This window comes from Moschus berezovskii, chromosome 25, assembly GCF_049115385.1.
Source record: "Moschus berezovskii isolate FMDL1 chromosome 25, NW_MosBer_1.0, whole genome shotgun sequence".
Lineage (NCBI taxonomy): Eukaryota > Metazoa > Chordata > Mammalia > Artiodactyla > Moschidae > Moschus > Moschus berezovskii.
This window is the reverse complement of record NC_142484.1, coordinates 9,618,138-9,629,103: the sequence shown is the minus strand read 5'-3', so window position 1 is coordinate 9,629,103 and position 10,966 is coordinate 9,618,138. Positions and strand designations below refer to the sequence as shown.

The window sequence follows — 10,966 nt, the reverse complement described above, 5'->3', positions numbered from 1 at the left end:
CACCCCCTTCTCCTTTTGCCTTCAATCTTTCCCAGTATCTGAGTCTTTTCCAATGAGTCGGCTCTTTGCATCAGGTGGCCAAAGTACTGGAAAGTATTCAGCTTCAGCATCAGTCCTTCCAGTGAATATTCAGGACTGACTTCCTTTAGAATTGACTGGCTTGATCTCTTTGCAGGACAAGGGATTCTCGAGTGTCTTCTCCACACCACAGTTTAAAAGCATCCATTCTTTGGCGTTCAGCCTTCTTTATGGTCCAACTCTCACATCGGTTTTGCAGGGCTACTGCAAAACCCATAGCTTTGATTATACAAACCTTTGTCAACAAAGTGATGTCTCTGCTTTTTAATATGCTGTCTAGGTTTGTCATAGCTTTTATGAAAGTCTCCATAAAAGTCCCTAAAACTTGCGGTTCATAGAGCTTCTGGTTTGATGAACACGTCCATGTGCTGGGAGGGTGGGGCATCCCAGCTCCATGGATACGGATGCTCCTTTGCTTGGGACCCTCTGGATCTCACCCTTTGCAACTCTTCATCTGGCTCCTCATTTGTATCCTTTACCATATCCTTTATTATATAACTGGCAAACGTAAGTCTTTCCCTGAGTCCTGTGAACTCTTATAGCAAATTATTAAACCTGAGTTGGAGTCATGGGAACCCCCAATTTGTAGTCAAATCAGAGAGAGGTATGGGTAACCTGGGGACTGGTATCTGAAAGGTTGGCCATCTTGTGAGACCGAGTCCTTAACTTGTTCAGTTCAGTCAGTTCAGTTCAGTCGCTCAGTCGTGTCCGACTCTTTGCGACCCCATGAATCACAGCACGCCAGGCCTCCCTGTCCATCACCAACTCCCGGAGTTCACTCAAACTCATGTCCACTGAGTCGGTGATACCATCCAGCCATCTCATTCTCTGTCGTCCCCGTCTCCTCCCACCCCCAATCCTTCCTAGCATCAGACTCTTCCAGTGAGTCAACTCGTCGCATGAGGTGGCCAAAGTATTGGAGTTTCAGCTTTAGCATCAGTCCTTCCAATGAACACCCAGGACTGATCTCCTTTAGAATGGACTGGTTGGATCTCCTTGCAATCCAAGGGACTCTCAAGAGTCTTCTCCAGCACCACAGTTCAAAAGCATCCATTCTTCGGCGATCAGCTTTCTTCACAGTCCAACTCTCACATCCATACATGACCACGGGAAAAACCATAGCCTTGACTAGACGGACCTTTGTTGGCAAAGTAATGTCTCTGCTTTTTAATTTGCTATCTAGGTTGGTCATAACTTTCGTTCCAAGGAGTAAGCGTCTTTTAATTTCCTGGCTGCAATCAGCATCCGCAGTGATTTTGGAGCCCAAAAAAATAAAGTCTGACACTGTTTCCACTGTTTCCCCATCTATTTCCCATGAAATGATGCCATGATCTTCGTTTTCTGAATGTTGAGCTTCAAGCCAAACTTTTCACTCTCCTCTTTCATTTTCATCAAGAGGCTTCTGAGTTCCTCTTTACTTTCTGCCATAAGGGTGGTGTCATCTGCATATCTGAGGTTATTGATATTTCTCCCGGCAATCTTGATTCCAGCTTGTGCTTCTTCCAGCCCAGCATTCCTCATGATGTACTCTGTATATAAGTTAAATAAGCAAGGTGACAATATACAGCCTTGACATACTCCTTTTCCTATTTGGAACCAGTCTGTTGTTCCATGTCCAGTTCTAACTGTTGCTTCCTGACCTGCATACAGGTTTCTCAAGAGGCCGGTCAGGTGGTCTGGTATTCCCATCTCTTTCAGAATGTTCCACAGTTTATTGTGATCGACACAGTCAAAGGCTTTGGCATAGTCAATGAAGCAGAAATAGATGTTTTTCTGGAACTCTCTTGCTTTCTCCATGATCCAGCGGATGTTGGCAATTTGATCTCTGGTGCCTCTGCCTTTTCTAAAACCTGCTTGAACATCTGGAAGTTCACGGTTCACATATTGCTGAAGCCTGGCTTGGAGAATTTTGAGCATCTGAAAGGTTGGCCATTTTGTGAGACCGAGTCCTTAGGTTGTAGGATCTGATATTAATTTCAGGTAGATACTTTCAGGATTGAATCACAGGACACCGCCAGCTCATGTTGGAGAATTGGTTGGTATGGGGAAAAGAAAAACAAAAGCCATAGATTTAATGTCAGAAGTTCTGTAAGTGGAGGATAAAGGAAACAGAACTTTTTCCTTTTTAGGGTAAGAATATTCCAAGCAGAAGAGTAAACACTTGGAATGAGCTTGAGGCCTGTGTGAGGACCAGGAGACTCTCAGAGGCTGGGAGTACTGGCTGTGTGGGGCGGCATCACAGACAAAAGAGCAGAATGGAGGAAGCGGGTCTGAATGTGAAGGTTATTGGAGGCCACGTGGCTTGCTTTTTAATCTCAAGTGGTTATTGCCTAGTTGTTAGCAAGGAATTGATAGCATCAGATCTGTGTTTTGGCAAAAGCCCTTTGGCTGAAGCAGGGCGAATGGAGGGGAGTGGGGCCGATTTACACCTCAGCTGGCAAATTATGGTCTGTGGGTCTGTACCACTGTGAGCTAAGAATGGATTTTGCATTTTTAAATCAAAAGAAAATCAAAAGAAAATTAATATTTTGTGACACAGGAAAACTATATGCAATTCAAATCTCAGTGAAAAATTCAAATCAGGTTTTATTGGAACACAGTCATGTTCATTTACGTATGTGGTGTTCACAGATGCTTTTGACCCCAGTGGCAGAGTTGGACAGTTGTGACAGAGACTGTATGATATATAAGAACCTAAAAAATATTATTCATTTTGCCTCTTGGCTTGTGCATGCATGTGTGTTCAGTCACTTCGGTCATGTCCGACTTTGCGACCCTATGGATTGTAGCCCACCAGGCTCCTCAGTACGTGGGATTCTCCATGCAAGAGTACTGGAGTGGGTTGCCACATCCTCCTCCAGGGGATCTTCCCAACCCAGGGACTGAATCCCTGGTCTCCTGCATTACAGGAAGTTTCTTTACTGCTGAGTCATGGGGGAAGCCCCCTCTTGGCTCATAGAGTCTCATATCTGACTTAAAAAACAAACCTTTTATTTAGTTATTAAAATATTTATTTATTTATTTGGCTGTGCCAGGTTTAAGTTGCAGCACACCGAATCTTTAGTTGCAACGTGTGGGATCTAGTTCTTTGACCAGGGATGGAACCTGGCCTCCCTGCTCTGGAATCATGGAGTCGACTGGGAGCATGGAGTAGCCACTGGACCACCAGGGAAGTCCCTATCTGGCCTTTTATGGAAAAAATTTGCTTACTCTTGAATTAAGGAGATTTTTAAAAAGGGATTATTTTAACGTTTCAGGCAAGAGGTCTTCATTAGGATAGTAATGGAGGTGGGAGTGGGGAGGGATGGAGAAAACAGAATGAATTTGGGAACTATTCAAGGTGGGGGTGGTAAGTAGACCAACAGGGTACAGGGAGTGAGAAGGAGGAATCTAAGGCTACTCCCTGATTTCTAGGTTGAGTACTGAGTGAACAGTGGTGCTAGTCGGGTCAGAAATACCAAGAGGAATTTCTGGAGCTGGGAGGCAGGGGAAGTATATGGGCTGGGAGAGACGAGTAAGAACATTTTTCAGAACTATTTTGCATGACAGTCTGATTCCTGGGGTTATGCAGTTTGTATGTGTCACCAAAGATCCTAAGAACAAAGTGTTAGTCAGTCGTGTCCCACTTTGTGTGACCCTATGGACTGTAGCCCACCAGGCTCCTCTGTCCATGGAATTCTCCAGGCAAGAATACTGAGTGAGTTGCCATTTCCTTCTCCAGGGCATCTTCCTGATCCAGGGATCAAACCCAAGTCTTCTGCATTGCAGGCAGATTGTTTACCGTCTGAGTCACCAGGGAAGCCCCCAAAGCGATAGTCACTCAGTCGTGTCCGACTCTTTGTGACCCCATGGACTGCAGCCCCATGGACTGCCTGCCAGTCTCCTCTGTCCATGGAATTCTCCAGGCAAGAATACTGGAGTGGGTACCATTCCTTTCTCCAGGGGATCTTCTCAACCGAGGGATCGAACTCAGATCTCCTGCACAGCAAGCAAATTCTTTGCTGTCTGAACCACCAGGGACGTCTCAAACTCCGTAGAACGTAGAGGTTTCTGTGGGACACCTGGTGTTCATAAGGTTTCTGTGCTATACAGGTGAGCAACTACCTGTTGGAATTTCCATATGGGTCAGCATCAGTTCTGTAAAATCAGAACCAGTCTCCAAAAAGGGAATCTGAGGATTCCAAAAGCCTGCAGGAGGCCTGGGAGAATATGGTCTTGTCGCTAGATGCCATGCTGCCTCTCATTCATCTCCAAGTTGTCTGGGGAAGTTGCTCTGCTGGAAGGTAGGGCCTGCCTCGAAGTAGTATCAGCCAGGTGAGCTGACCCTTTGGGGACCTAGGTTTCCTGCTGAGGGGTGGGGGCAGGAGCTGAGATGGCCAAGACCATCTATTCTGTCTTTTGTCTTGTGGTCCTATTCTCTGTGGAGAAGGCAATGGCAACCCACTCCAGTACTCTTTTCCCTGGAAAATCCCATGGACAGAGGAGCCTGGTGGGCTGCAGTCCATGGGGTTTGGAAGAGTAGGACGCGACTGAGCGTCTTCACTTTCACTTTTCACTTTCACGCATTGGAGAAGGAAATGGCAACCCACTCCAGTATTCTTGCCTGGAGAATCCCAGGGACAGAGGAGCCTGGTGGGCTGCCGTCTATGGGGTCGCACAGAGTCGGACACAACTGAAGCGACTTAGCAGCAGCAGCAGCCTATTTTCTGAGAAGCAGTCCAACCCGGGTTTGAAGTACCTCGTTTTTCTTGGCAGGGCTATTCCTCGGCTATTCCTGCAGATGGCGCTCAAGTGACAAGATGGGAACGGAGGGGCGGGGCCGGCGGGAGGAGAGACGGTCCTAACTCGCCCCCTTCTCTAGGTCTGCTCCAGCCTGGTAGCTGGAGGAGGTGGCATACACAAAGGCATTCCATTCTTTTCCTGCTTCCTGCTGGGGCACAAAACGCCCTTGTTTCTGCAGCGAGGTCTCCCTCAGAGCAGGAAGGGGTGCTGCGTTTGGGGAGGAGGGAGAGGCCATGTCCAGCCGGGGCCGGAGGACTCAAGCCCTTCCCGTCTCCTCCGTCCGTCGTCTGGCAGCAGGAGCTGCAGGAATCTTGCTTCCGAGGCTTTCAGAGCTCACACCTCACCTCCGGGAGGTCTTCCCGGATTGCATACCTTCCCCCACCCAGGCATGCCCTGCGCCCCTATTCGTTTCTCCAAGCCCTGTTTCTTCTTCCTCGGCTGGTGGAGTGGGACTCCGAACTCTTTTTGAAGCCCAGGCTGGAGGAGTGGGGAAAGGTGTGGGCCTGAACGTGGGCTGGGTTCTGGCCTTCACCTGCAGAGCCGCCTGGTGCTGCAGTAACAATGCCTGTAGAGGCATTGAGGTGCTTTTCCTACAGCCCATCTCATCCTCTTAAGGCTTCTGAGGAGTTAATTCCCCTTTCAGAGCTGAGGTCACTGGAAAAAAGAGACATGCCTGAGGGGAGGGGGTAATTTCCTGGTGCTGCAGTGGCTAGGACTCTGCTTCCACTGCAGGGGGCCAGGTTGGATCCCTGATCTGGGAACTAAGATTCCGAAAGTCATGTGGCATGGGGGGGGGGGCAGGATTAAGAGACATGCCTGAGGGGAGGGGGCGTGGGCAGGTAGGACCTGTGCCTGGGACAAGGGACACATTGACCTGTAACCGGCCAGTCCCATTCATCATCTGAATACCAGCTTTGACCTCTCCACTCCTGGCCTCCAACAGAGGTCAGGCCAGTCTGGTTCCAACATTCCTGCTCTCCCAACACTGCTTGGCTTCTTCAGTACCTACCCCCTTCCTGGGACCACTGCCTTCAACACAGGGCAGGACATTTAACCTAAAGGGCGCTCAAGCCTAAGTGGTGGGTGGTGGTCAGGGAGGGACCTTCTCAGGGTCTTGAGCTGACAACCCAGGAAGCTGTGCTGTGGGAGTGGAGGAGGGACTTTTGTGTCCTATGGTCATTCTCTACAGTGCTGTGTGCCTGCTAGCCTCTGGCCAGCCTGTCCTGTCACCTCTTGAGTGGATTTCCCTGCCCATAGTATTGGAAGCTTCCTTTTCAAAGTGTTCTTGGAGTCCTGGCAACTGTATGTTGGGTGAATCTTCACTCTCTCTCTCTCTCTGTAAGGGATTAGCCCCACCGAAGACTTCATTTGTCTTGTTGTTCAGTCACTAAGTCATGTCCGACTCTTTGTGACCCCATGGACTGCAGCTCGCCAGGCTTCCCTGTCCTTCACCACCTCTGGGAGCTTGCTCAAATTCATGTCCATTGAGTCAATGATGCCATCCAACGATCTCATCCTCTGTCACCCACTTCTCCTTCTGCCCTCAATCGTTCCCAGCATCAGAGTCTTATCCAAAGAGTTAGCTCTTTGCATCAGGTGGCCAGAATATTGGAGCTTCATCATCAGCATGAGTCCCTCCAATGAATATTCAGGTTTGATTTCCTTTAGGATTGACTGGTTTGATTTCTTTGCTGTCTAAGGGACTCTCAAGAGTCATCTCCAGCACCACAGTTTGAAAGCATCAAATCTTTGGCACTCAGCTTTTTATATGGTCCAACTTTCACATCCGTACGTGACTTACTCCTCTAGGTCAGAATTTCTCAGACTTTAACCTGTGTCACAATCACCTGGGCAGCTTATTGAGACATGGCTGGGCTCTACCTCTAGAGTTTCTGATTCAGTAAATCTGGGGTGACTCCAAGAGCTTATATGTCTAACAAGTTCCTGGGTGATACTGATGCTACTGGTCAGGACCACTGTGCACTTAAGGGTTAACTCAGCTTTCAGCCCAGTGTCTGGGCTGTCCAAACCTCGCACACTCCAAAGAAAGGTTTGCCTGGCTCCTGGGAGATAGCCCCTAAACCCTTGGAATATCCTGTTTGACAAGAGTGTTTTTGCTTATCTGGGAGCCAGGGGCCTCTTGGGATAGCCTCTGAAGGGGCTGGAGACTAAGTAACTAAGGTGAGCCATGTGGGTGGTCAGTAGCCTCCATGAAACACCAGACACCAAGACTTGGTCAAACTTCCTGGTTGGCAGTGCTTCATGCAGCTGGAAACTGTGTTTCTGGGGTGGCGATGCATCGTTGCTGGGAGAATTAAGTACTGTCCCCATGACTCCACTGGGAGAGATCAGTGGAAGCTGGCAGCTGGTCTCTCCTGGACTCTGCCTGTGCACTTTTATGCTTTGCTGACTTTGCATCCTTTCACAGTAATAACCACGAAGATAACAGCTTTGCTGAGTTCTGTGTCCTAGTGAATGACTGAACCTAAGGGTGGTCTTGAGAACACCCGGTGACAACCAGAGAGCCACCGCTCAGTGCTGTGGGATTAGGCTTTGGGGGCCCCCTCACCAGTGAAGTGCCTGAGGGGCATCTTTGTGGAATGCTTTGGGAGACTGTGAACTGCCTGGAAACCTGGGTGTTGCTTTGGGGGTAACCCTGAAAGGTCTTTGTGGGTCACTGGGCCCCAGTCTTCCCATCTGTAAATGGGGTTTAGGAGCATTTCTTTTCTCCCTGGGGTGGGAGGTAATGAGTTCCCCTTATGGCAAAGCTGCTGAAGAATATGCTGGGCTGTGGGCAGGGGCAATTTATTTTATGGTCCTTCTACTTCCAGTAGCCAGCTCTGCCTGCTACAGCCTTACTCACCTGAGCCGGATGCTGGGTGCTGGGTTCACGGGTTTCAGTAGATCCAGCCACTCAGTACTGCTCCTCCTGATCCCACCCTCAGGGCAGTGACCCACGTCTCACGGTCCTTGGACCCTCCCTGCCACATCCTGCCCTGGCTTACGACCAGGTCCTTAAGGGAATTCCTTGGCAGTCCAGTGGTTCAGACTCTAGGCTTCCACTGCAGGGAGCACAGGTTCGATCCCTAGTCAGGTAACTAAGATCCTGCAAGCTGCACGGTGCAGCTGGTGGGGGTGTGGGGGAGGGAACAAAAAGAGCTAACTAACCCAGGGAAGAAGGCCCCTTAGTGGCCGCTGGTTATGTGGCTTTATTCACAGGCTCAGCGCTTGCTGAGGTTGGGAGGAAAGAACATTTGGGACCAGGCTGGGCCTGGAGATGAGGGTGGCTGGGAGGCCATGCATGGGTCGGATGGGCGAGCTCACAGGAGGGAACCTGTGCAGGGCCAGGCCAGTGGGGGGTGGGGGGTGGAGGCAGGCAGCATGCGGGAGGCCTGGCTAGATCCGAGGGGCAGATCTACCCAGGTGGTGTCTGTGAGCCAGGGAGGGGGGCTCTGAGGGCTTCTCCAGGGCAGGGGCTGGACAGCAGGCACCCCTGCCCCTCACTCCCAGGGAAGTGACTTAGTGGGACAGTCGGGGTGCCTGGTGCTCCCTCCTCCTGCTGCCTTGGGGCTTGACGTGCGACTGGCCACACCGGTCCCCTCTGGTGTCATTGTCCCGCTGATGCTTGGACATTTGCCTTGGGGGTGACCCACACAAGGACACCTTGGAGAGTGTTCGAGGGCCCAGTGGAGTGCACTGTGCCTGGGGAGGGAGGGGACGCCTGGGAGGCAGGGATACTCCCTTGAGCCAAGCTTTTCTCTCAGTAGTTGGTGTCAGGTCCCTGCTGGCAAGGGGTGCCATCCCTCACTCGGTCCAGGCCAGTCCCTGGGGCCAAGGAGGACCGCTTGATTAAACCTCCTTTCTCCTGGCCCACTCTACTGGCTCTGCATGGACTTCCTGCCTGAACACAAAGAAGGAATCCAAAGCCCGGATACCCCCTCCCAGGCTTTCTTCCTGGTGAAGAGCCCATTCCCACCCAGCAGGGAACACAAGAACCAGTTCCCCGGGTTCCCCAGTTTGGAAAGTTGGGGTCTCCCTGGGTTGTGCAGGAAGGTAACCTAGGGGCCCCTGGAAGCCTGGCCACTCCCCCCCCATCAGGGCCCTGGGTCTGAGGTCACCGCCCCTGCCTGGTGGAGGGATGCAGGCGGCGGGGAGGCCATCAGCACTGGCGGGAAGGGGTGCGGTGCGCAGAGCCAGGGCGCTTGGGGATCTTGCGCCAGCGGCGCTTGTCCCAGCGGCAGAGCAGCAGCAGGCGGAAGGTGTCGCGGAAGGCTTTGTTGCAGAGCGCGTAGCACATGGGGTTGACGGTGCTGTTGACGTAGCACAGCCAGTAGCCCAGCTCCCACAGGGTCCCGGGGACACAGTCCTTGCAGAAGGTTGACACCAGCACCATAATGTTGTACGGCGTCCAGGTGAGGATAAAGGCCAGCAGGATGGCGCTCAGGGTCCGAGCCGCCTTCTTCTCCTTGACCAGCGAGAAGGTCTTCCGCTTGGCCAGCTGCTCCTTCCCGCGGGGCTTCTGGCCCTTGCCCGCCCGCTCGCGCCCCTTCCGGGTTGGCCTCTTGACCGTATTCGGGGAGCTCCGGGGCGGCTGCTTGGCGGGGGCCTGCGCCTCGGGGTCCACCATGGGCATCTTGATCACCACCTCGGAACCAGGCTCCTCACCCTCCGAGGAGGTGAGGGACTCCATGGAGCCTTCGTCCTCCTCCTCTTCCTCCTTCCAGCTGTAGGCCTGGAGCAGCTGGGGGGTCCGGCAGCAGCGGCAGCAGCGCCCTGGAGGGGTCTCTGGGGAGCCTTCGGCCCCCGGCTGGGACCGCTCTGAGCTGCTGCTGCTGCCGCCCCCCTTCCCCGGCGTCTCCGAGCCCTGCAGGGCCGCCAGCTCCCGGGCGCGGTTCTCTGTCTCGCGGTAGATGCGCCAGTAGAGGGTGCACATGACGGTAACCGGGAGGTAGAAGGCGGCCATGGCGGTGCCAAAGGTGATGATGGGCTGGGAGAGGAACTGGATGTAGCACTGCCCGGCCAGCACCGTCCGCTCCCCGACCAGGTACTGCCAGAAGAGGATGGCCGGGGCCCAGAGCACGAACGAAACCAGCCAGGCCAGGCCGATCATCAGGGCTGCCCGGCGGGGTGTGCGCTTGGCGCGGTAGCTCAGGGGCCGGGTCACCGAGAAGTAGCGGTCAAAGCTGATGAGCAGCAGGTTCATGACCGAGGCGTTGCTGGCCACGTAGTCCAGGGCCAGCCAGAGGTCGCAGGCCAGCGTGCCCAGAGCCCAGTGGCCCATGAGCAGATACGTGGTGTAGAGGTTCATGGAGAAGGTGCCGATGATGAGGTCGGCACAGGCCAGGCTCAGCAGGAAGTAGTTGTTGACTGTCTTGAGCTCCGTGTTGACCTTGAAGGAGATGAGCACCAGCAGGTTGCCCGTCACCGTGGCCAGTGACAGGAGGCCCGTGGTGATCCCGATGAAGGCCACTTGCCAGGGACCCTTTCCCGGTGCCAGGACAGTGATGTTGGGGCTGACGGCAGGTGGCGCTGAGGTATTCATGGTGGCTGGGTGGAGTGGGGGAGGCAGCCCCTTCCTCTAGTCACAGGACGGGGCTTCCTCAGGGGCCGCTCATCACCTGAAAAGAGAGGACACGCGCTTGGGTTGGGCTGCAGGACGCCTCCCAGAGCCCGGAGTGGAAGGTGTTGGGAGCACAGCCTCTGCCCTCTTAGAGCGGCAGCCAGACAGCATCACACCATCCTCACTGGTGCCCACGCCTGGTCACTTAGAATGCACTTTCCCAGCCACGAATGGATTTATCAGTGGCCTGAGTGGGAGGGGATGGCTTTGGCATCCAGAGATCTGAGTCGCCATTCCAGCTTCACCATTCAGACTCCGAGCCTCAATTTTCTCATCGGGAAATTGCTGCCAACGCTTGTCTAGCTTAACTCATGCGGCAGGAGTGGGGAGACTGGCTTTGTACATGGGACTGCCACATTTTCAAAGCATTTCAGTCAATTTTATTAAAGCTTTCATTTTCTGAGTAGTTACTACATGCCAGACACAGGGCTAAGGGCTTAATTGAATTACCTAATTTATTTGTTGAACATTCCAGACTTCCCTGGT

At 52.8% G+C, this 10,966-nt stretch overlaps 1 protein-coding gene across 1 annotated transcript; it reads right to left on the bottom strand.

Annotated features, from left to right (window-relative positions):
* Positions 1 to 8,976: 8,976 nt before the first annotated feature.
* On the bottom strand, positions 8,977 to 10,402 carry CHRM1 (cholinergic receptor muscarinic 1). Its single transcript, XM_055414971.2, has one exon. It carries the CDS (start codon positions 10,400 to 10,402, stop codon positions 9,020 to 9,022), a length of 1,383 nt encoding a protein of 460 aa, XP_055270946.1. The 3' UTR covers positions 8,977 to 9,019.
* Between the last annotated feature and the right edge of the window lie 564 nt (positions 10,403 to 10,966).